General features: G+C 39.7%; 1 protein-coding gene across 8 annotated transcripts in view; it reads left to right on the top strand.

Annotated features, from left to right (window-relative positions):
* The window catches only part of grip2b (glutamate receptor interacting protein 2b), a 196,870-nt gene extending 180,213 nt beyond the window's left edge, over positions 1-16,657 (top strand). For all 8 annotated transcript variants that reach the window (XM_008408298.2, XM_017304900.1, XM_017304899.1 and 5 more), the window contains exons 10-25: positions 165-320; positions 471-623; positions 699-885; positions 3,617-3,762; positions 5,282-5,362; positions 7,583-7,646; positions 7,814-7,959; positions 9,145-9,289; positions 10,702-10,841; positions 11,419-11,613; positions 11,697-11,853; positions 13,025-13,139; positions 13,776-13,986; positions 14,091-14,299; positions 14,565-14,711; positions 15,916-16,657. In XM_008408298.2, coding sequence (XP_008406520.1) covers positions 165-320; positions 471-623; positions 699-885; positions 3,617-3,762; positions 5,282-5,362; positions 7,583-7,646; positions 7,814-7,959; positions 9,145-9,289; positions 10,702-10,841; positions 11,419-11,613; positions 11,697-11,853; positions 13,025-13,139; positions 13,776-13,986; positions 14,091-14,299; positions 14,565-14,711; positions 15,916-16,074 — 2,411 coding nt within the window. In that variant the 3' untranslated portion in view covers positions 16,075-16,657. The remainder of the gene's footprint in view (positions 1-164; positions 321-470; positions 624-698; positions 886-3,616; positions 3,763-5,281; positions 5,363-7,582; positions 7,647-7,813; positions 7,960-9,144; positions 9,290-10,701; positions 10,842-11,418; positions 11,614-11,696; positions 11,854-13,024; positions 13,140-13,775; positions 13,987-14,090; positions 14,300-14,564; positions 14,712-15,915) is intronic.
* Positions 16,658-26,672: the final 10,015 nt, after the last annotated feature.

Here is a 26,672-nt window from a genome sequence, read left to right as displayed (position 1 = left end):
CGTTAGATGGAGAGCTGGCTGCACATCTCCCTCCTCTGAGAAGGGGAAGTAGAGTGAGAGAGAAGGGGGGGGAGGTGTTGCGCAACAACAGGCTCCTGCTGTCTTTGATTTAGCTGGATTAGCCTTTTATCCCATTCAATAACGAATCGACTTGTTTGTTTCAGTGAAGGTCCAGAAATCAGATCATCCCCACACCTGGGACCCGTGTATAAACTACTGTCACCCTCAAAACTCCACCCTCTGCAACACAAGTTCCACCCTCAACAAGTCCTGGACCGCATCCAACAACAACACAATCAACAGCCTGGACTACTGCAAGTGTAAGAACTGAATCCTCTAAGGATGTCAGCTGGGTAAAAGCTTTCAAAGTAACACTCTGTTTTGCTTTTCCTGTTTTTCCTGCAATTATGTGATTTTCTATATGAGCTGCTGAGCAGAAAAGTGAAACGCATACGTTTTATTTGTTGCAGCTCTTGTCTGTGCCAGTTTCTCCACCAGCTCTACCACCACATCAGGGCCCAGCAGCCAGAGCTCCAACACGCTGCCCCGGCCTGCAGTTCCCATGAGTCCTCGCAACTCGCTGCTCAAACGACGGCAGAGGAAGAAAGAGCACAAAAGTTCCTGTGGGTTCCACCTGTCGGACAGATGATCACATTTTACAGACAGCCCATCTAAAACATGTGAATGTGTTTGATTAGTGTCCCTGGCATCAAGTTCGGTTGGTCCTGGCGGTCAGGTGGTCCATGTGGAGACCAGTGAGGTCGTCCTGACTGGTGATCCTCTCAACGGCTTTGGAGTGCAGCTGCAGGGAGGAATATTTGCAACTGAAACTCTCTCCGCGCCTCCACTCATTCGATTCATCGAGCCGGACAGCTCAGCCGAGAGGTGAGCTCACACACCTATTGACACGTTTGGACTCTGATCTGCAGACGTGTGGCTTTGTCGCTGCAGCTTAAAATCTCTGAGAAAGATTCAATACTTGTTTACTTTTCTTTTGAGGAATTGATTTTTTTTTTTGCTGATATTCAAAAAACCTGTTGATTTGTGTGATAATAAAATAAACAGATCCATCAGATTGTAGCCCCAGTGGAAAGACAAGGCCAGTCCTGGATTAGTCACTTATCCATAGTGATACATTTATAATAAAAAGCTAAATACATTATTAAAAGAGATATATGGCTTCTTTTTTAGTAAGTTTCACTTTAGAGCAGTGGTTCTTAACCTTTTTTGAGGTACCGAACCCCCCAGTTGCATATGCGCATTCACCGAACCCTTCTTATTCCAACCCCCGACACACAAAATATGTAATTATTAGCTGTGTTACCACCCCCACACCACTAGAGGCAGTACCAACCCCAAAAAGATGCGACTAAAGAGCAGATTTAGACTATAGAATTTGGTAAAAACTGTGAACTTTGCTGAAGTAATTAAAGACAAAAGTTCAAATCCATGCTGAGAGTGGAGCTCCATCAATCAGGGCTCCTCCTCAGCTCTGATTGGCTAAGCAATGTAACGTGATCCTCTGATTGGCTAAGCAATGTAACGTGATCCTCTGATTGGCTCAGCAATGTAACGTGATCCTCTGNTGATCCTCTGATTGGCTCAGCAATGTAACGTGATCCTCTGCAGCAAGTGATGGCAAAGCGCGGCGTCATCACGACTTTACACAAGTGTGTCTTTACCTCCGCGGCAGAGGCTCCGCCGAACCCCTGGGGTTCGATCGAACCCAGGTTAAGAACCACTGAGTTAGAGTAATAGTTGTTTTTTTTAATGAAGAAAAATAAATAATGCAAATAATTAGAAAGTCATTACCCAGGATCAAGACACAGCATCTCTTCTTCTGCTGTTTTAGATGGAAAACAATCCAATTTTCAACAAAAACTATCAGAAAAATTTACAAATGAAAATACAGAAACCAGGTAACTACAATTAATGTAGAAAGGTTGGCAAGAAGTTCAAAATGACTGGAAACTTTAAATAACCAAAGTCTTAATGAACACTGTGTGAAAGTGCTGAGTCTCATATGAAGGCTGAGCATTATAGCTGGTCAGAAAATTGGGTCTTCAGATAGATTGATAATTCTATTTTGTTGCTTAAGTAGAAGTCAGAGTAAAGACTGACTGCCTGTTTCACTTTAAAGAGCTCTAACAGAAGTGTAGAGCTGGAGGAATGTGTTTCACTGCGGCTGGCTGTGCATATGTATTGATTTTAATGCTGCATTAGCAGCGCTACTCGCTGTGGCTCTGAGATATTGGTGTTTCAGTGGGAGGATGTGTGAGAATGATGTTCAGTGTTAGCAGCTCCACCTGACTGTGTTCAGTGTAGGCGTGTGAGCATGTGCTTAAGTTTCATGGAGCTTTTCCAAATATCGATGTATGTGTAATTTTGTGCATGTTTTGTTGGCACGTTGGAGCTTCCTGTCGCTCAGTTCTACACAACTCTGTTTAATTTAGGTGGTTAAAACCTAATTATCCATCGTGTCTTTGTTGTGTGGTTGTTTACTGGCCAATATTTCCATCCTATGAATTGCTTCTTTGAGTGCTGGGTGTGTTTCCACACCCTGAGGCCACATTCCCTATTCCATTAGTGCCCACGCTAAAAACACTAATTAGTTTGCGTCCTCTTGCTCATGCCGGAGGAATCGATGAGTGTATTTATTTTAATTCCACATCACAGCTGCCTGCCTCAAAGGACTCTTAAACTGGGGACAAACTTCACACTTTTCACAGACTTGACAGATTTCAAAAGGGCTTGAAGTTGAAACTGGCAGACTGGTTTCAGTAGATTTTAGCTTTGCAGACTTCAGGGATCACAGACTGCATGATTTATCAAACCAACTAAAGTTGGTGGCAGTAAAAAAAAACGAAAGTTCTCATAAATTCAGAAAGGGTATGTCTGTGCTGATCTCCCATAAAATAAAAAAAGATGCATATTAGTATTTTTGTATTACCAAACAATAATATAATGTTTGGACTGGATGGCACAAATAAACATTTAGATAAATGTATACTGTGTATAAAAATATTCTTTTCAGACAAGTTATCCTTATGTTTGGTATCTGAATTGTTCAGTAGCAAAGCAGATCCTCAGCATGATGCTGCCACCACCATGCTTCACAGTTACAGTAACTTTTGTTCTTAGGTTTGAAAGTTTCATCTCGACTTTTCCAGACGTTGTTACCTTTAATTCTGTTATTCAAATTGGCCACTGTATCAGAAAAACAATTACCTTCTTAGTTTACAGAACATACAAAGCTTAGAGCCTTAAATAGTGAAGGATTTTGTCCTGCTGACGTAAAGAAAGTTTAAATGGAGCACATGGATTCAGAAGCAACTGATTTACTGCAGTAAGATCAACGAATCAACGATCATGGCAAGCTTAAAGATCTTAAAGGAATCTGGAATCAAGACGGTTTCATCACACAGTCCTGTGTGGTTAACCTGCATGGATCATGTTTACGAAGCGTTTTGGTTTCTGTCTCTACAGTGAAGCTATGCAGACCATCATGAGATGATCTGAGCATTTCAGGCCTCACAAGAGGAACATTCTCACTGACTGACTTTAAATATGTTTTATGTGTTCATGTATCCTGACACCACCTTGATAACTGTTGTAGGTGTGGCCTGCTGCAGGTTGGAGACCGTCTTTTGTCAATCAACGGAATCCCCACTGAAGACGGGACACTGGAGGAAGCCAATCAACTTCTCCGAGACGCTGCCTTGACCAATAAGGTCGCGCTGGAAATCGAGTTTGATGTAGCAGGTTTGTGGAGCGAACAAGTTATCTCCAACGTCCTGCGTCTCTTTTAATTCCAACACATTTGGTAACACATCAGGGTCTTCATTTAGCAGGGTCATGCATTTTTGGGGGTTTGAAGACTTAATTACACTTTAATTGTTTTGTTTTATTCTATTTACACAAACTGTGAATACTTCTGCTCTGTCTGGGTAATCTGTCAGGCTTGGGCAGAATAATTGCATCTTTTTACTGCAGGGCATGAACCCGTCAAAAGGCTTTTAACGCCACTGAAATGCTCTTAGTTCATTTAGAGAATTGTCTCAGCTCAGGTTTCTGTGTGAAGAAAAGTTACATCAGACTGAAAAATATTGAACCAACCAACACACGGGTTAAAGTTTAATCAGTTTCTGTTTTGGAATTGATTAAGTTTTGGTGGGGAATGTTTATGAAGCAGCTGAGGGTGATGAATTTTTAAGAGTGTGCATCTCTAGATGGTGGATGGATTATTGCCTTATGCTTAATGTGACTGCTCTTCATCAGTACTGAGAGTACTTCAAGGCTCTCAGTACTTCTGAGATTTGTGTACTGACTTATAAGATCCAGTCTGGCCATCGGCTTCCTGCACAATTCTTCCCGATTCTCATCTCCCATCAGTCCTCCTCCTGGGGTTTCTCCCACTGAGCTGGATTTCTCCGGTTGAATTTCAACTGGGCCAATCAGTGAACAGATGGGGGAATTAACATTAACATTGAACTGATAAATTAAATACTTTAAATGTTAGCGACTGTGTAAAACTTAAGAATATATTTACCTGAACCTCTTGGTTCACTATAACCAAACCAGAGTTTGGTCTCGACCTTTTTATGTAGTTCTGAATTCAGGAAAACGCTGGTGCGTACCAACCAACTGGACCGAGATCAGCTTTGGAAGACGGTCTCGGTTCGCCTCCAAATGAACTCTGGTTCAGTTTACTTCTGGTGTGGCTGCAGACCAGACTCAATACGAACCAGCTATAGGTTTATGAACTTCATCAGCCTACATTATTGGGCATTATGGTCTAAATGGGACCTTCAGTGTTTAAAATGACATTCTAGTTGCAATAACAGCAGAAATGTGCAACAGAAATGCACCATGCAGGACTTCTGAAGCTTGTTTCTTCTGGGTTTGTGCATAAATCACTTATTTGTTTGTGAAGAGGGATGTTATTTACCCTCATTTCAGCTTCACTGAAGGATGAAAATTTTAAGTGTTTTAGGAAATTTAAATGAGGAGCTGATCTCAGTTTTTAAACTAAGCTTTAAAGTACCAACAGAGCTCAGGGTTATGTGTCTGTGTACAGTTTAACTTGTGAATTAATGTTATTCCTTCAAGCATAAGGATTTGAAGTCGATAGTTGCCTGCAGAAATGCAGTTCAGTGCAGGAAGGAGCAGATAAACCAAATGTAATTACAAATGTTAAGCTGGATAAATGTACTTATCTGTTGCTTTTCTATTATTTCGTCATGCCTGCGGGTTCTGAACACTCTGTATCTTTTTGTTTCAGAGTCGGTGGTGCCTAGCAGTGGCACGTTCCACGTCAAGTTACCAAAGAAAAGAGGAGTGGAGCTGGGGCTCACCATCAGTGGTAGGAAAACACAAATCCTTCCCGATATGATCTGGTTTTTGTTTCGCAGCACCGCTGGCAGAATGTTTGAATCTCACTGGACGTCCCATCCAAACACACGACCCAACATACACAGTATGTTCTTCCTGCTCACCCCAGAACCGATCAGCTGAAACATGAACAGCTTTTATAAAACAGCGTAGAAACCTTTTAACTGCAGCATGTTTCTGTTGTATTGGACTCGTATATACATAAAGGAGTTTACTTTGGTTATTTTCAAAGAGTTTTCTACATATCCTACTTTTATCAGTGACTGTGAACTCAGTTTCAGCTGAAGACATGACATCAGCTCCTGCTGCCGACTCTCGGCCTTCCCTGACACTGCAGGCTGTCAACGCAGATGTTTAATGCAGATCTTGACATGTTAATGGTAACACTCCTTAAAGTGAAGTCGCAGTGCAGTCCTCAGTGGGAACGGCCGACACTGAATGTTTATTCTTCCTTTCAGTTGCATGTTAATGTCTGTTTGAGGCTTTATTACAACACACAGCTTTAGTTCACTCACAGTTCACCAACAATCTTGACACATTTGCTAACGTCCCGTCGCACTTTGAGAAGAAAAGACCATCATCTTCATCAAAAGGATTAACAAAAAGCCAGTCAGAACTGACTGGAGTTATTTTTTATCTTTATTTTTCTCTGCCATTAAGAATCAGTGGAAAAATCTCTTTCTAACGGGAAATGCCTTCATGTGATGCACGATTTTCAAAGCTATTTACTGATAAAAAGGAAAACGTCTTGTTCTTCCCAGCGGGCATTTTCTGTTGATACGATGTCTAAACAATATCTAGACAGTTCATAAACATCTAGGCTTAACCAGGCAGATATTTGGTTTGAAAGTAAACGGTTATTTTACGACTAAGACCTTTACTAGAAGCTCAAAAAGCCGAGATGGAGAGTGGCTCCACCCCGTGGAGGGCTGCTGACCTATTTCTGGTTGGAAATTATGATTCTTGCTGCACAACTGACCTTTTTTCTTATAGCAACACACTAAACCTGGTCTGTGATGATGCTGAATAAGTGTGTTGTGGTCAGGGCCACATCCTGTGTAGCTCAACTGTTCAACACTTTAGAATAAAATGCATCTTTCTCTCCATCAGTAGAAGTAGATCTGTGGATGGCTTATCATAATTGTCATTAGTCTCTATTTGGTATTGTTACTGAATATTTTCCTCATGTTAATAATTTAACAACTGTTTAGATCAGTTTATGTTACTAAATCTAAACCACCTTGAGACTTTGAGTTATGCTTTTGCTCTAAATTTAGATTAAACATATAGATCTAAACAACAGCTATGACTATCAGGGCTCCTGTCTGAATGAGATCTATTACGGCTGTAACACAGAATCAGGTCATGGCTCACTGGGCTGTCTCTGCAAATTCAGCCTGCAATGTTGTCAGCTGCTCAAGTTAAAAGACTCAGAGAAAAAAATGTTAATTTCCTCCAACATGGTTAAGAAACAAAAACACCAACAGAGCTGATTTATTCAGATTAAAACAGTTGTGCTCATACGTCCTGATATATTTATGTGCATAAATGTTTATAACCTTTAAACCTTTCCACATATTTCAGTTCCAAACCTAAAGTGCTGCACTGCATTGAACCTTCTTGACCAGAATCACAGTTTTAATAAATATTTTTACGTCATTTTACAAGAAGCATCAAGCAGCCTCTGATATCTCATGATGCTTTTAGACAAATCACCTTGATGCCTTAGATTAAACCATGTTAGTGTTGTAAATCATAGTATAATCATTTTGACCAGTAGGTGGATGTATGTAGAGGATGGTACTGACATCCTGAACAGATCCTGTTTAAATGTTGCTGCTTCTCTCTGTGTGTTTGGGTATCAAAAAGGTAATAAATGGTTAATGACTGATGTTATGTAACATTTATTTAAAGCTTTATTCCATTAGCCTCAGACAGAGAGCGGTGTAATGGTGCCATCTTCTGAGCCCGACTCTCCTCGGGTCATTGTAACCAAGAATGTTTTTTTAAGAATAACAGTAAACTTATTTTCCATAAAAGATAATGTATACATTTCTGCCATTAATTGAATTATAACATGTATTTTACTGTATATATAACCACCCAGACATGCAGCTGATTATTTTGGTGACGGCACCGTTTGACTTGACTCTGTTTCTGATCTTTAATGTGATCTGGTCTCCTTTCAAAGCCAGCAAGAAGCCTGGAGAGCCGCTCATCATTTCCGACATCAAGAAAGGCAGCATGGCTCACAGGTATTACATATAATTTATTCATAGGACTCACCCTCACAACACATTTTTTATTATGCCAGCCCTGTGATAGAGCGCTGCACAGCTCTGTCACAAGGCTGGCCTGTTGTTTTCCTCTTCCTCACATCACTTTCTGCTCCCTGTCACCTGTCATCCTCGCTCTTATTCAGAACTGGGACTCTGGAGCCTGGCGACAAGCTTCTGGCGATTGACAACATCAGGCTGGAGAATTGTTCCAAGGAAGACGCAGAGCATATTCTCCAGCAGTGTGAGGAGCTGGTCAAACTAAAGATACGCAAAGATGAGGACAACTCAGGTAATTCTGTAATTACAAGGCTTGAGAGTGAGAATTATGCTGAAAGCATGTTTAATGGTTCAAACCTTTTTATTTATGTATTCATTCATTTTATTTTTATTATTATTATGATTGGTTTTAGATTCCTCAAAAGATTTTTTTGCAGAGCTGCAAAACATTGTTTAACCACAAGGTGGTGCTGTCCTCTGTGACAGTGAAACGCTTTGTGCCGACCATACAACAATAACAAATGGAAACATAAGTTTAATAAAAAACAGAAAGAGTTGTGACATTTTGACAGTAACCAGCTGGAATCACTTGATTTCATGAAGCCATCAGAGTCAATGTCAGTAAACTGGTCACTTTTAGAAAAGATTTGACTCTCAGGGTCATAAACATAACCTCAGCGGTTTAATAAAACCAAAATGCAAAAACATTGTATGATTTAGTGTACTTTGCTGCTCCACTGGAGCTAAGAAATAAAAATGAAAAAAGGAAAGTAACATGTTTTTGGTTTGTTTAAGCCACTGAGCTGAGCTCGAACTCTCCAACATACCAACATATTCAAGAGTCTAATATATAAATAGAGCTAAATAAAAAAGCTGAAGAGAAACACATTTTTTCAGTCTCAATAAAGTAAAGCCATTTTGTTAACTTTATCTTTCCTTAACTCTGTATTCCTGTTGAAATCTTTGTAAAAGAAATAATGGTTTTTAGCCTATTGTTATACTCTTGTTACTCATAATGCGTTTGTAGGTGTAGGTATTTCTAATCATATTTTTATATCAAGTCATTGTGTAGTCAAAATCACCATGCAGTGAAACAGACATGGTTTTGACAAAGGGAGGCAGCAGTGTGCATTCTTCTTCATGGAGCTGCTCTCGTGTGTGCACACATGCAGAGATAAACGCGCACAACTGATGTGTTCTTTCCATCGGATGAAACGCTGAATTTTCTCTAGTTCCCATGGAAACTGTATCTTCCTCACCAGTGCAGTCTTGAGAAGAGTTTTGACCTACTTCTGTAACGACGTCTGTGTCTCTGTGTGTGTTTGTGTTTCAAAGCGAGCTGGGAACGTGACACTGTATCCACTGGTGCACCAGAGCTCTTGTGTTGGTGTGTTTGCATATCAGATGAGCATCACAGACCAGACTGTATTGACTTCTCCTTTCACCTGAAACGTTAGAGTGTGTCTGTTTGTCGCAGATGAGCAGGAGACGTCAGGCAGCATCATCTACACTGTGGAGCTGAAGCGCTATGGAGGCCCTCTGGGTATAACCATCTCAGGCACAGAGGAGCCTTTTGACCCCATCACTATATCTGGCCTGACCAAGCGAGGCCTTGCAGAGAGGTACTACATGCACTGCAACACTTTGATCAGAAATTTAGGCTGCTGCTTTGTATTTTAAAACTTTTCCATCCATATTTAGTTTCTACTTACATATATCTATGTGGAAAAGAAAATAGAAAAACGTCCATCCCAATGATAAACCAAAGCTTTCTAAACATGAGTCTGTGTTTGATGAGCAGTTTAGAGTCGATCCTTATTCAGAGACACTTTGAGCTTCCATTGCTCTCCGGTCGGCCACACCAGCTCAGCTGAGTCATCATACGGGTGTACTCTACTTCATCTTCCCAGGGTCAGGCGAACCACGCATGGATGACAAAGCACTGAGAACATCAACCTATGTGTGAACAAACGACAAAACTGATATACTCTCTGGCTCAGTGTTCAAAGATCCTCAGAAATACATTTTTACTCACATGAAGTTGATGACAGATGATGTTTGGAGCTATGACAGGTTTCCAGCGCAGTGTCACATGACGCATGGAGATGACAGATGCAAAATATGAGCCAGGTTATCAGCCAGTGTCCATGGCAACAAGCCTGAGCAGATGATGACATAAGCTTTTATTGAGTCCTAAACATGTAGTGGTGAATGTATGCAGGTCACCAGGCAACAGTTTCATATTCACGTTAAGATGGCAGCTCACGTGTAACGCCACTGGAAGACACACTGTTTATTATGCACACACACACACACACACATGCACACACACACACAAGCTCACTGTGACCCATTTCTTAGAGATTGTGATGTAATTGTTCTGCATCCTGGACTGAACTGTTGTGCTAAAAGCTCCCTAAAACTTAGTTCAGCCTGACAGAAGAAAGTGCAGGAGAGAAACTGAGACCAGTATCTGTGGCATGTGCAAAGAAATCCTCATTCACTCTTATTGTTTTCTGTTTATGTGCATTTATGTAGTTCAACAAGCACATGCAGATAAATCATGACTGTCTACTGCCTACTTAACTACACACTGCATGCCTCTGCCTTTATTGACTCTAATATCAATGTGCTATACCTGCTATTTGAGATAACAGCAGTAGATGAATGTTATCTGTCAAAGTAGGTCAAAAGATAGTGTTTTCATTTCATGTGTTGTTATACATGGATGACGGCAGCAGATAGACTGACCCACACTTCAGGTTTCTTTAAACGTTAATTCCTTAAATAAATATTTATTTATTTAAATAAATTAAATAAATATTTATTTATTTAAGTTTGGAGAAAGGATGACAACTTGGCAACATCTTCACAGTAAAATTAAAGATGGTAATTGTTCATTTTGACCTAATTTTGAGCTTCAGAAGTTCATTCAGACTGTTTAAAAAATGTTTTTTCTCCTGAACTTACTGTAAACCTGATCGCTGTGAGAATAAGTGTGTATTCTTCTGTGCGTGTGTGTGTGTGTGTCCAGGACGGGCGCTATTCATGTGGGTGACCGGATATTGGCCATCAACAGCGTCAGCCTGAAAGGGAAGCCGCTGAGCGAAGCCATCCATCTGCTTCAGATGGCCGGAGAGACGGTGACCCTCAAAATAAAAAAACAGCTGGACAGTGAGTATCCAAGGCTTCAAGTCTAAACTGACCGCAGGGTGTCAGCGGTCCTTACTGCATGAAAAGTTGACCACAAGCATTTCTTCATGTTTTTATGGAATTTATGTGAAGAAAATGCAAAGAGTCTTTAAATTGTAAGCACTTTCTTATGAAATGAAAATGTATTGACCAGTTCAGTTCAGTCCAGGTGTATAATCATGTGATGTCAGTTCCCAGGAAGCCAGTTGCATGTCGTTGTTGACTTTGCAACAATCTATCATTCTTACCAAGTCAGTGTGAAGGAAGCACTTCAGAGGCTGTGTGTCGGTCTAACCAACATAATGCATGAGTCACCTGAAGAAAGGACACAAGTAAGGGAGCTGGTAGGGTCAAACTTAAGAGGTGGAAGAAAACCGCTCAAAAAAGAAAGAGATTCTGGGATGTTAAAACACACGTAACATACAGCAGACATCTGCAAACCATTTGGACACCATTCAGCTTTAGAAAACCAGGGTTACAGATGCCAGTCTGTGTTTTCATCAACTTCTCAGCAAGACTTTTCATGTCCAAATAAAATTGAATTGTTTTTATGTTAAAGATTTAGAGGAGAGGAAAGCAGCAGACGCTGAGGACGCGACAGAGAATGAGGTCAGTGACCCAGAGGAGGATGATCTGACAGACAGCCAACAGACCAATAAGCTGTCAGAACTTTACTCCACAACTATACCGAGTGTGGACTCGGCCATGGAGTCCTGGGACGGTTCTGGACTGGACGCAGGATACGGCAGCCAAGGTAAGCTAGCCAAGATACGCTCATGCAGTTTGTTCATTTCGTAACGAGGAACATTTCCTTTCTATCAACCTTTTCTCCCACAGGTACATACGCACAACAAGGAGCGGGCATCGCCCTCCACCCACATGAGTGGCGCAGCTCCAAACAGCAACGTAGCACAACGCCCCCTCCTGGAAGAAGGAAGAACTACCCGTTTAGTGATGGAGGCTTCAGTGAGGATGAGTGGGACAAACCACCAGGGTACGACTGAACTCAACCTTCAAGCGTGGTTTGATTCACCTGAAAGATGTTGGAAAGACTTAATGACCACTAAAACAAACAAAAAAAGAAAACTGGTAAAGCAAAAGAGAGTTTCAAAAGAAATATGGTTTAGAAAAACAAAGATTTGACTCATGGCTGACAGTAATCGCACAAGAAAACCCTGAAACTGAAACAAGGGTTAGTCGGTAACAGAACGACTGAAGCTGTTTAAAAGCAGAAACAATGATGCGACCAGAGGAGGAAGAAATGAGGACAGACATGATGGAATAGATTTACATACGCTTAGAAATGATCACATTTTTGATCATTAACTACACTTGTTTTCTGGCCGTGCCACTATCAGCTCCAGTAGTTAGTGAAGCACATGTTCCTGTATGGCGATTGGATAACAGAGTGAGTATCTGAAGCATCTGTGTGTTTGTGTCTGTGCTGCGGAGCAATGAGTCAGGAGGTTAAGCCTTGTGAGGGTAGTCGTTTCTACGGGAGTTTTATAACTCAACTCAGAGTGGAGAGAAAAAAGAATCAATACTGAATTAATGTCTGGAATTCACTTACATACATTTTTATAATGAGAATAAAAAGCCTTGTTCAGTTCTGGGCAGGATTTTCCTCATGTTGTTGGAATTCCTAAATCTTCTCTTCTTCCCTTCTACACAGGTAAAATCAATGTTATAATATGAATATTCTTATATTTTGGTTCAGTTGTTTATAAATCTGAAACCACGTCTCCAAATTACAGTAATATTTAGTGAATTGTGAGGAAGCAGCATGTTTCTGTCATATCTATTTTATAAAAAATAATTTCAGGCCTGCACCTTCTGCAGGCCTGAAATTATGTTTTATCATTATTGCATGTAATGCAGACCGTTTGAAAGTCATCAAACTGATTTTAACCTTATTCTCTTACATCAAAGATGCAGCACACAGCTGCTGTTTGTTCAAACATAAGCATCACAGAATAAAGTGGTTTAAGCAATAAATAAGTAAACAATGTTTCAAACAAAGACAATTCATAACAGTGAATACAGTCTACCACCACTGCATCTCTATTCTGACTATGGTTTGTGCTTTATTGACTGGAATGTATTTATTTATGAACATGTTGGACTGATTGATGGAATGAATTCATTCTTGTTTTTCTTTTTGTCAGATTTATTGGCCAACCACCAGATGGGATCCTGCTGGATCCGGATGACAGTTTTTGGTGTCAGGCTCTGGAAGACCTGGAGACTTGTGGTCAGTCTGAACTTCTCAGAGAGATCGAGGTTTGTTGGCATCCTTGGATAGATCTCACAACTTGGTGAACAGCTACAAAGACTTTATAAAATCTTGAAAAATCCACCAACATGTAATTTGATTTTAACTCGTCAATAAGTAGCTTAGATGCACAAAATTAAGCAGATGAGAAAATTTTTTGAATTTTTAGGAGCTGGCAGGAAGGTAGCTTGTTTTTTTAATATCAAAGATATGAAATCCATCCATTTTCTTACACACTTGTCCCTCAGTGGGGTCGGGAGGGTTGCTGGTTCCTCTCCGGCTAACGTTCCGGGCGAGAGGCGGGGTCACCTGGACAGGTCGTCAGTCTGTCACAGGGCAACACAGAGACACACAGGACACACAACCATGCACACACACACCTAGGGAGGATTTGGAGAGGCAAATTAACCGGACAGTCATGTTTTTTGACTGTGGGAGGAAGCCGGAGTACCCGGAGAAAACCCACGCATGCACAGGGAGAACATGGAGACTCCATGCAGAAAGACCAGGGCCGGGAATCAAACCCAGAACCTTCTTGCTGCACGGCAACAGCTCTACCAACTGCGCCACTGTGCAGCCCCGATATCAAATGTATTAATAAAATATGAATTTGCGTGTATGAATTCATACATTTGTTTGTGCAGGCTTCCATCATGACAGGTACATCCATCAGTCTGGGAGTAGAAGGTGCCAACAAACCTCCGGCTGAGCCCATCCTGAGCCACAGGATGAGTCCACTGCGAAGAAACTCCCTCCTTCTACAGGCAAACCTGCTTCACCAGAACGCACACCTGCACCAGGGGGTCCATTTACATGAGGACGTCCTTCTGCATGATGAGGCCCACATCCACCAAGGTGGGACAAGACTAAGAACCCGTCTGCTGTTAATCTGTAACATGTGTAAGCAAACGGTTTGCAAACCTTTTGTTCTCTAAACCATCTTATTTTATGTCATTCAGACTCCCACTTGCATGACGAGGCCCATTTCAACCACGAGGCCCACCTGCACCATGGAGCCCACATCCACCAGGAGAACCAGTCCCCCCTCCTGCACCATGATCCGAAGCTCAAGGCTTCATTAAGAGTGTCAGAGAGAACGTGGGAGTCTCGTCGGATCAAAGAGGAAATGCAGGGAATTTTGTCCCCAACGCCTCTGGAGCTGCACAAAGTGAGATCAAAACTTCAAACCAGTTTCTGCATTTTTAAAAGTAATGCAGCTTAACTCACATGTTTAACTGATAGCAATCTTAGTCAAGAAAGAGAATACAACTGGGTATCATAAGTAAAAGAAAAAAAGTAATATTCTCTGACATGAGAATGTGACAGTATGTGGCAGTGAAGTCTAAGCTCAGGTAACTGTGAATGTTGTTCAGATTTTATGCAGAAAATCAGACAAATAAAACATGTGACAGGCTTGTGTTCTCCTTGACCAGGTGACGGTGATAAAGGACCCGGAGAGCGATGACTTTGGGTTTAGCGTGTCTGACGGCTTCCTGGAGAAAGGAGTTTATGTCAACATGATCAGGCCCGATGGGCCGGCCGACAGAGCCGGACTGAAGCCCTTCGACAGGATCCTGCAGGTATGAAAAGAGAAAAACTGTTTAATAAAAGTGCTGGAGAGTATAGGAAGTGATATAATTACCGTATTTTCTGCACTATAAGGCACCTAAAAACCCTCAATTTCCTCAAAAGCCGGCAGTGCGCCTTATAACCCGGTGCGCTTTATATATGGACCAATATTGAACCACAACAGGTCTAGCAACTACGGTAAGCAGCCACCGACTTCATTTTCGCCCGTAGAAGAAGAAGCGCGCGGTGCATGCTGGGATAGTTGTCAGAATGCTGGTTTGTCAATAAAGTTTGACTGACCCATCTACCTGCCGACCTGTTAATCAGGTCGTCTGCAGGTCATGTAGCACCACGTTCTCCACCAACATGCTGTGCACGAACGGAGAAGGGTGACCATCGTCCGCCCACGCCCCGGTCCAGTCGAGGAAGGCTCTCCTCGCCGACCCGAGTCGGGCTGTTTTGTTGACATTCTTTATGTCAACAAAGTGGCTTTAGATATTCATCCGGGTGCTTCGACTAGGGTTGCCAACGGACCAGCCCCTATACATTTAAAGACGAGGGGGGAAGAGAGACAGAGACTGCGGCGGCAGCGTGTCGGTTGGTCTGCGTTACCCAGAAAGCAGTTGGGCACAATATCACAACACCAACACCATGAGTGAAACGACGACTGGGGCAGCCTACTATATAAAGTACTCGGGGACCAATTCTTTACAAATGTAGATATGTAATAATAGAGTACGGAACAAATCGGCAACCCAAACTGAAGCGTCTAATTCTATGCGCCTTATAATCCGGTCCGCCTTATAGTGCAGAAAATACGGTACTCATCCATCCCCTGGCAGTTTACAAACACTTAGCGTCAGTTTGTAGCATCAGTTTAATTATGTGCAATGCAACATGGCGTAATATTTCAGTTTTTAGTTTACAAAAGTATCGAGCTAATTTAGAAGAAGAGTTTTGGTTAATGTTTGTAGTGAATAATTGACAAGTATAGAGGGATCTAGAATTTAATTAAAGTAGTTTCAAATACCTGAATACTGAAGATCACTTAGTTTTCAAGCTGTCAAAAAAAGCAACTTCTCAGCAAGTTGCAGGTCACAATTCTGTCACATTGCTATTAGTTTGGATGCTTTTATTGGAGAAACAAGACTGCAAAGTTAAAATGAGATCGTAGCTGACGGGGGAAACCGCTGTCTCTGGATTTTTTTCTTCCAGGTCAACCATGTCAGAACGAGAGACTTTGATTGCTGCTTGGCGGTGCCGCTCATCACCGAGGCTGGAGACAGACTGGAGCTGGTCATCAGCAGGAACCCGCTGGCCGGCGACATGCCAGAAGACAACAACAACACGTTAGACCATCCCCTCAGTCTGTAACCAACGATGCAAACAAACATTCTCTTTTCAATTAACACTACAAGTCATAAATTGTGAACATATTTGCTGTGACTGGCCTGGGAATAAACACAGGCTAGCAATAAATCTGAATATACAGAGACTGAAAACACTGAAGTACAAACAAAAAGCCCTGCATGCACACATTCCATTTACAGAGTTGTACTGCTGTTATACAGTATATTCTTTATACAAAAATATAAAAATATAAAATAAAAATGTGACTACAGTATGAAAAAATCACCACACCAAAATTTCATTAAAAAGTGTAAATTCCAGAAATTCTTATTCTTTTTATTTTGTTGTTTACAAGTGAATGAAAATCAACTAAATGGGTCAGGTGGTGCTTTTTTCTGTTTTTACAAAAATGCATGGGTCATGTTCTAGATTTTATATAATTTGGAGAAGAAAAACAAAACGTGATATTTTGTTTTAAGACTGAACATAGAAGATAACAGATGTTATCATCCAGCTGTCGTCATGTGAGACGTTCATAATGTGCTTAAACACAGTTTCCCTCCTTTGGCTGAGGAACAGCCAATAAAAGCTTCTTTTAGCTCTTTTATGGACAGACTTTTCAATTTTATTCCATTGCATTAAATGACTCGCTAAACAAATCAATAAAAATCAGAAATTCTTCAAATTAGAACAATAATGACATTACTACTGCCATTTTTTCATAACTGTTAAAGAAACAAAAATGATTGCTCTTTAATAAGTTATTTTAAATTTTCTCAGTACTGCAAATGGACAGATGTCAAAGAAAAAACATGTCAGTATCAACATATGAACACTTAAGAACATTTTTATAATATTGTGGCCCTCTCTCCATTTTCATGCCTAATGCTGAGAAATTGGCCATTTAGTGGCCAAAAACCATCGAAACCCTGTAAAATCCACCATTTCTTAACCAAAAGGTCAGAGATTTTTGAGTTTAAGTCAGAAAAAACTACATATTTTCTCTACATATCTAAAATGTCATCTCAAAATTGCAGTGAAATAAATGTCATTGTGTTTTATGTTAGTCCAGCTGGACTCTGTTGGATTTCCAGCTCTGAGTCACAACCTCTGCAGAGAAACATCAGCCACTAGGAACGCTTTTTAAACTCATGTTTTTAGGTTTTTAATTAAAAAACAGCATTAATTTAAAACATAATTTATAACCTTCTAAATAAATCTTTAGTGATATTACACGAATCAAACTCTTAATAAATGCTGAGCTGCGTTTGGCTCGTCTTACCTTGATGTTTTGTCAAGCAGAGATGCTCAAAAATTATTTTGTCAGCTTCCTGCCACAAATGGATTCACAGTGATTTGCAAGAATGTGAGAAATGGAAAATGATTTGTACATATTAGAAGATATAGATATGAAGAAACAGGTGCTAACATTTTGTAAAATGGGGATTCTTTAAAGCTTAAAAATGTTATTTAAACCAGATTCAAAGCCAAAAGAGGAAATAAGAAAACCTCATTCTTAGCTGTTTGCTTCCATTAGATGGACATTTGTTTTCACTGTTCAGATCAAGTTAATGCTGAAATATGTTTTAAAAACTCCCAGTTTTTATGTTATTGGCTGTCTGTGAAATTTCCCATGACTAATGTAGTGTTTTGCACAGCTGTGCATGCAGCTGCAATGCTGTGACAGATTATTTAACGCCTGTCAGATTGTAAGAACCAAGAAAAAACTGTTTTCAAATGATGATTTTATTTATTATGGGAAAAAACTACCAAACCAACTTGGCTCTTTGTGAAGAAGTAATAAACCAGATTTTTGCCAACATTGGCAGCAAGAGCTGTCATTAATAGTTTGAGACAAATAGCAAAGAGTCTTAAATTCCTATGGATGATTTTTTTACTGGCTCTTCTTTGCATCATTGTTTTAACTCAGCCTTCCCAGCATGAGCAGCCTGTTTAAGGTTCATCATCTCAGATGGATCGTTGCTTAACCCCAGTGAGCCTCAGTCTAAGGTCCCTCTGAGAGCCAGACATTTCCCCTCCAGGACTTTAGAGAACATTAATGATTGTCATTCATGGTTCCAGTAATGACAGGTTCTCCTGCTACTGAAGAAGCACAGAAGCCCCATCAATCAGAGAACAACGACTACGTCCAACTGAACTTTTCTGAAATGTTGTTAGTTTTACACCAGATGTAATGAGGATGTCTGACCTTAACTGATGCACATGAAGCCTGCACAACTTTAGATGTTTGTCTGGGTCCTTCACTTTAATTACAGGTCATTTATTGTTTAGTAAAGAAGATAGTTTTTTCCCCTTAATACATGCAATAATTATTTGAAACCTTCTTTTGTAAATTCTCAGGCTGTTTTTGGCCGATACTGAACCATCTAAGTTTCACAAACCCAAAAAAAGAAGCAGTCTGTACGGGGATGAAGACTTTATTAGTAAGCGACATCAGGATGTGAGAAAGACACATGAAAGATGAATACCAGAACATTTGTGAGTGTGAGAAAACAGAATAGGCTTTGTCCAGCAAAGAGCTGGACATGTTTGACAGGAACAATTACATCCTCTGTTCCTTTTGGCTGTCTGTCTGTCTCACTCTTTCCTCATGCTGTTATGCAACACAGCACGGCTCCAGCTGCTCCCCTGGAGTAAAACCACGTGTGTAAGAAAGGTGGAGTGTGTGTGCTGCAGAAGTCATGTTTTTTCTGAGTAAATGTAGAGGTGTGGTGTGTTTCCAGTTTTATAATTTCTCTTTTTTACAGAGTGGTCATCACAGAAATTGATGTTGTTCATCTTACTGCTTAGCTGTGATGTTTTTCAGAGAAATTCACTTTCTGCTCTGAAACTCGCATCAGATTCAAAACAGCAGAAACTCAACGCACATAAGACAAATGTCTGCCAACTCTCCACAATTAAAAGCACACTGTTGAATTTCATACTCTGTATTTTCATGGACAACTGAACAAACATGTCTGAGTGCATTTTATAATGTGAAGTGGCCAAAAAAGGATCTTTAAAAGGTGGAAATAAAAAAAACCCTGTAAAATAAGGTGAAATATGGGAATGCAAGTAAAGCCTCCAAAAGGGTTTGGTAGTTCTTTAAATATATATAAATATACATATACAAGTATGTATGTAAGTAGTGTATGTGTGTGTGATCATTCATGCTCCATTTGCATTTCTGGGTTAGTTTAAAGCCCAATCCAGAACCGTGGGTTTCATGTCAAAAATCAAGTTAACGACTCTTTTTCTGTCATCATGTTTATTTCCACTTTTAGAGTTGATTCTTGAGTATTAAAGTTCAAAAATAAAGTTGTTAGTTTATAATAATTAGCTTAAATTTACCATGTCTTTGGGGAAATTCAGTTTTAACTGTCCTTGTGACAATAAATAAAATCTGTACCTTTCTGTTCCAGGTAGTTGTCATTTCCTTCTGAACCCAGTGGATAAGTTCTTATATAACCTGACATTTATGATGTCATACGCTGCACTAGGGTGTTCATCTCAGCTTTCCTGTGCCTTTCTAATGCAGTATTTTGTATTTTTATGGCTTTTCTCAGCATGAAATCTAAAATGGATGTAGCCTCCTCCTCCTCCTTCCTTGGCCACTGATGGGAGCCAGATTGTGGCTAACAGATATTTTCCATGTAATCATTTTATCTGTAGATTTACTGGTTCTTTTATCAGCTCCTCCTTTCATTATGCCAGCTTCCCTGAAGCTGTTTGTCTGTTGCTCACATGGCTTTTGGTCAAGTGCGTAACAACCTGCCTGTCTGGTGATAGTGAGTGTTTTCCAGAAAGTTTACCACATTAACAGTGTGAGGTTGGGCAAAGTTCAGTAAATCTGAACAAAACAGATAGATATGGGGGGCTAATTAAACTTCATGAGTGGATGTGTGAAATCTGGGTTGTTACTAATCATTGTTTTGCTAACAAATGCCAATATTGGGGGTTTAAAATTCCTTCTGTTTGAGAAGGTTTGGAAAATTAAGCACTTAAATAATCTGTTTTTGCCATTAGAATAAATTAGTTCAAACCCTGGAATCACTCTGCTCTGTAATGTCTTTTGGAAAGCATTTGCTCTTGCTAACTGCTATTCCTGTAGCAAAGCTTCAATTGTCCTTCGTTTTGAGGTCATCTAATAGCTGTTCATTGCTTGCCAGAATCTAAAAATAATTTTGGTATCATAACACCCAGTCAGCTGTTCTGTGGCTGTTTTTCAGCTCAACTAGAAGATCACCAAATTGACTGGATGGAAATATATTTTAGAAACCAGCAAAATATTCATAAATCCAGTCTGCAGCAAACACTGCAATAAAAACACAAAGATCTGTAATTCCAGGCAGTTTTAACTGTGTTATGTTGTTGTTTACAATCTAGGTTACCATCTTTCCCATGATGACATTCTGGATAGCTACCTTAAAGTAGCTATCAATTATTTTTATTATTTTTTAAATTTAATTCTAAAAGAAATTTTAAATTGCAGTTTTCTGCTTGTAATGTTCTGACATGTTTACCTGACAATCCTTAATACGATTCTGGATTGGGCCGTTAATGGTACTATTGATATTGTGTTATTTTGTTTTTAATTATGTAAAGTTCTATGTAAAATACTATTTTTCTATAATATTACTCTTCAAAAACATGAAAAGAAAATTCTGAAGAAAAAAAAAAGATGAAAAACAAAATGTATAACTTTGTTTTTGGTCATTTTTATTTTTTCATTTTGCTCATTTTCTATGAAACCAAGAGTGTACTGCTATACTTCTTTTTGAGAAGAAAAACAATTAAAAGCAAGAAAAATAAAATGTCTACTTTTATGAGTGTGTGTGCGTGTGTGTGTATGTGTGTTTTTTTGGGACTTGCCTGATTTTTTTCATAGATCTAGGACGTCTAGAAAAGGTGGGCCCCGCAATTCACCATTCTACTTTCAGACCCCGTGAAGTCTATATACAAGAATACGTGTGTGTGTATGTGTGTTTCTGATTCTTAACCCTGCTAATGGTCTCCGTTTCTTAGCCAGCTGGTCCAGACTGGCTGCTCCGAGTGTTTTAGGAACTGGATCAGGTTGACATGGATTAGAGACGATGGTTTAAAAGGAGAAAATAATCAGTGACAGTTTGTATGACGTTTGTTGATGATAACGCAAATAGCCGTCATCAGATCCAAGTTATTTAGAATACCATTTCTGAATGCACAACACATCAGATTTTGAAGCAAATTGCCACAGGTGAAGAACACACTGGGTTTACAAAATTATACTCAAGCAAGAACAGCACTGCAACATATTTTTACTCAAGTAAAAAGTAAAGCGTATTAAAAATACTTGGTTACTTGAGTAAATGTAATTAGTTACTTCCTAACTGGGTACTTTTGGTCCAGGTAGAGAGGATCGACTGGGATCATCACAGGAGTCTGAGGTTAAAGTTCACACAGACTCTGTAAAATGAGCAGATTGGAAAGATGTTTTCTGCTACAATGACCAATACTGCCGAACCATGGCAGGTTCAGGGTGGAGGTGATGGTGTAACAGTGTGGAGGATGTTTCCATGACACCTTTTGGTCCTTCTGTACTAAATGAACATTGATCTACCTGATCGTACTCCACAAACCAAAACATGACCACCCGTCTATAAAGGGAGACACAAAGCATCTCCTGACAGGTTGAAGATAAAGATGATGTCGTTTGGAGATATGTCTCCAAAAATTACTAAATGTATTTACCCAATGTGCTAATTCCCATCCTGGTCCTAAAACCAATTTAACAGATGAAATGAAACAGATGAAATGAAACAAAGAACTGATTAAAATGTCCAAACATGCATTTAGTGCTTCAGCAGGATCCCAACATGCACATGTGTACAAGTTAAATTGGGTTCCTGCATACACACAAATGTTGTACACACCTCATCGTTTCTCAACACGTGCTAGATTCTGTGTGTGTGTGTGTGTAGTACTGCACATTCTGCCTCAGTTGACTCAATTATCCCAAGGGCAAACAGTTGCATAACCAGTCAGACATACACACAACACATCAAACACATGCAATTATACAAAAAAAGCCCGTGGTACCGAATGTGCTTCAGAACCGAGGTCACATGGCTGCATATGGATGAATGAATGTACAATCAGGACAAAATGAATATGCAATACTTTTTCTTTAGCTTCAAAATAAACTATGGCACTGCCTGCAAGACTGAAGCCGTTTCCTACCAACCAGAAGACAGAGAAACTTTGATATGGTCACTTCTCTTCAGAACAGCTTAGAAAAATCATTTAACTCACAGATGAGAGAACACAAAGCTGGAAGTATTTGTCAAGTTTTTTGCTCTCTTTAAACCACCTCAGCTTCTGCCCAAACTTGAAAAAGGCTTGCTCCCATCAAAGAAACGCAGGAACCACTCATCTCAGTGACATCTTTTATTCATCTTTTCTTTTTGTCTTTGGATTCTTCCAACTGACAGTGAAAAACCACCATGACTTTACATGGAGTAGTCAAGATAGTTACCGAAGTCACAGAACAGTTTGAAAACCAGATGAAACAAAGTCAATTACAGATCACAATGAACTAATTAACTAGTTTTCCAGGAAATGTTAATTTACTTTTAAGTTTTCAGTGCATAAACAAACAAATAAACTACATTCCAAATACATAAACCCATTTCATCAACAAGGCAGATTAGGTCTTCTGAATGCAGATTAAATGTCCAGGTCCTACCAGTGGTGTCTCTGTGGAAGCTTGAGGCTGAGGCTCTTAGTCTGAAGAGATCATTCAGAGCACAGGTGTGTCAAGTTACCTTATAGGCTTCTGAAGGCCTGAGTGAGACAGATGGGTGCGCTTGATTCTCTCAGATGCTTGTGCCATTTGGGTGGAGATAGCAAATGCACCCACAAATGCACCATTTGCTGTTTTAACTTGACAGTATTATACATGATTTTCAAGCTGAAAAATGTTGAAAATAAATCTACTTAAAAAGTTTGGATTCCACAGAATAAGAGAGTTTGGAGAAATACAAGAAATTCGAGACCCTGGTTCATTTCCCGGGCTGCACAGTGGAGTAGTTGGTAGAGCTGTTGCCTTGCAGCAAGAAGGTTCTGGGTTCGATTCCTGGCCCCGGTCTTTCTGCATGGAGTCTCCATGTTCTCCCTGTGCATGGTGGGTTTTCTCCAGGTACTCCGGTTTCCTCCCACAGTCCAAAAACATGACTGTCAGGTTAATTGGCTTCTCCAAATTGCCCCTAGGTGTGAGTGTGTGTGTGCATGGTTGTGTGTCTCTGTGTTGCCCTGCGACAGACTGGTGACCTGTCCAGGGTGTACCCCGCCTCTCGCCCAGAACGTTAGCTGGAGAGGCACCAGCAACCCTCCCGACCCACTAAGGGACAAGGGTGTACGAAAATGGATGGATGGATGGGTTCATTTCCCCAATAATAGTTGTCTGAAAGATTTTACAAGACCATAAAGAAGCTGGATAACTTAGAAGGAACTCGGTGGAAGCTACTGAAAAATGAAGCTTTGCTATCAAAGCTGAAGCAGCTGTTTTATATGCAGTCCTGTCCATTAAACACCAGAACATTATGAGCCCAGTTCAGTATTTTAATGAGATAATATTCCATTTGTTTAACTTTTAAAAGCTGGTAAATTCTGGGATAAAACTCTTCTACAGTAGATCTCCATGTTGGGTGGCTTTCTTCGACATTCTCTGATTCTTTAGTAAAGAAAACTGAGACATTATTCATGTCTCCATGTTTACATAAATCAGAGCTATTACAAGGAAGAAAAGGCTCCTGCTACAAATTAAAATGCTTGATCAATCTGACAAACCAATACTAACCAGATTTTAGATTTTAATATAAAAAAGGACCCTGAAAATACTGGAAATAAAAAACTGTAAACTGGCTTTTTTCTTCAATAAAATAGATTCACACACACACTATAAGCTGCATTGGATTTTCTGCACATTGTTATCACATTACTTCCTGCGTCTTTCTATTTTTGACTGTCATGGAAGAGACTGAAATAACTCAAAACATTACTCTAGAAATAAAAAAAACACGACACAAACATTATTTTGCTTTGTGTGTTTGCCAAAAGTCTCTTTTGAAGTAGAATAAAAACAGAGAGAGATTCTCAGGAGACGAATCTATTCCTGGACCTGGCAGCCAATGAAAGCGTTTCACATTCAACAACAACAACAAGGAGCCGTTGTTGGTCAGGGAGTCACGGACCGACCAGACAATGAAGACATAAAATCTATGACTTGGAGGTAAAATAGATTTGTTGGTGAGAAAAACGATGATTTTTATATTTTTGATAATTTCTTAAACGCCTTCATGGAAATACTCAGCTGATTGTCAGAATAAAACTGTCATGCACTGCAAAAACACAAAATCTTCAGTGTTTTTTGGTCCAGTTTCTAGTGCAAATATCTTAGCAAGACATTTAAGTCAATAATTTCCTAATAATTATAAAAAAGTACTTGTTCCATTGGCAGATAACATGGGAAAATGTCTTGTAATTAAAATAATCTGCCAATGGAACAAGGATTTATTTCATTACTACTAAGGAATTACTGACTGAAAACAAGATCCTATATCTTACTGAAAAGTTAAGTTAGTTTTCTCTCTCTTTGCACTACAAACTAGACAGAAACACTTGGTAAGATTTTGTATTTTTGCAGCGTGTTGCTGTTGCTATTGAGGGAAAATTACAGTCTGGGAAAATTAGTCATGTGAAGTGTCCATGCTCTGTTATTTACAGGCATGTCTCATCCTCCCCCGGCTGGGAACTGATGTTTGGGTCAAAATATCCCATCAACCAGAGCTATTCAGAACCAATGCTGTTTCATGTTAGAGCCCAGGATGGCTTGTTTTTCCTGCTGACATTTGCTCCGTTTCAGAATTAACTGGAATATTCTTGGTTTAAACTTGTTGCCCCATCACAGGCTGGGTTTATTAGATTTTAAAGGTTGCCAGACTACAGCCGACAGGAAGCCTGTAATTATGGATAAAGTCAGGATTTATAAGGTGAGAAGAAAATGACTTCCTTAGCCAACTTCTCAAAACAATTCCCATGACATTATTTACTGTAAAAAACTTGGATGGAACAAGAAAGGCTTAGGTGTTAAATAAATAAAAGGTTCATTTCTGCAAGATAAATGGAGCTTACTTCACTATCTTCATTTAATGTGTAGTAAACTTACTTCAGATATCTTTAAACCTCGAGTCATATCTCAGAAAAGAAAAGTCATAACACGTTTTAGCTCTCAGGATTTTGTCTGAGGCAGAGATAACTTATTAGCTCTGTGCTAATTTGCCGCCCTGACCCGGTTCAGGTGGCAGGAAGCGGAAGGACTCCGGCACACAGAACATGACTGTTGGACCCAACGTCCAACAGTCATGTCCATCATGTTCACCACCCCACGCATCAAAAAGCTGCAGAGGCGTTTCAGTGACAGGTGCACAAAGGAGCGTCATAGAAGATCCTTTGGTAAAACTTTATTTGAAGGGAGTGAATAAGACTGACACTGTCATAAACATGACATAACACCTGTCATGAACATGAATAAGCCTTTATGAATATTTATGACTGTTGTCATAAAGCGTCATTCGGTATAATATATAAATGTGTCATAAAAGTATTACTGATTGCACTTTAAAAATTAGGTAACTTTGTTATTAAAGATAAAGTTTAAACAGTGATGATTTCTTGGTTAATGTCAAGTTGTCATAAAAGACATTTTGAATAATGTCAACGTTGTATTAAAAGTGTCATAATTTACCGAATGACGCTTCATGGCAACAGTCATAAATATTCATGAAGGTTTATTCATGTTCATGACATATTATGTCATGTTTATGACAGTGTCAGTCTTATTCACGGGATATTTCATCTCCACAACATTTATAGAATAGAAATATATTCTTTAATGTTTAGGCCAGGGGTGTCCAAAGTCAGTCCTGGAGGGCCGGCGTCCTGCACGTTTTAGTTTTCTCCCTGGTGGGAGAAACAACCTTTTCAGCAGGTCAATGTTCCTCTTAGGCTTCTAATGAGCCGTCATTTGATCCAGGTGCGTTAAACCAGGGAGAGAACTAAAACACGCAGGACGCCGGCACTCCAGGACCCACTTTGGGGACCCCTGGTTTAGGCCAACTCCATGCCTAAAGCTTGTGTTCACTATGAAGTGAAGGGCTGTTTTTTTGGCTACTAAAGCTACAGTTTCACCTGCTTCCACATGACCTGCAGTTTCCACATCGTTTATATTTTAGGACAACTGGTGGAACATCTTTGGTTTAATGCTTTGTTTCTTTAACAGCCGTCACTGCGCCTGCTCGCTTGTCCGAGATCGCCATGGAAACGGCCCAAAATGTTTAAGTAAAGCTTTAAATTTAATAATGTGGGAAACTTTAACCTGGAAGTCAGTATCAGTGTGTGGAAGTGGAACAAACAGACACATGACAACTTCACCTTCATTTTCTGAAGACAAATTTTTTATTAAGAAACAAAAAAAAAGTTTTACAGTTCTGTAAAACCTGCTCAAACATTTTTTTTAGCTTACAGGTTGGCGATAGAAACAAAAAATAAAACCATTCAAATTCTTAAAAAAAAAAAAAAGTTTT

This window comes from Poecilia reticulata, linkage group LG5 (genome assembly GCF_000633615.1).
Source record: "Poecilia reticulata strain Guanapo linkage group LG5, Guppy_female_1.0+MT, whole genome shotgun sequence".
Lineage (NCBI taxonomy): Eukaryota > Metazoa > Chordata > Actinopteri > Cyprinodontiformes > Poeciliidae > Poecilia > Poecilia reticulata.
The sequence above is the reverse complement of the archived record's forward strand: the minus strand, read 5'-3'. Positions and strand labels throughout refer to the sequence as shown.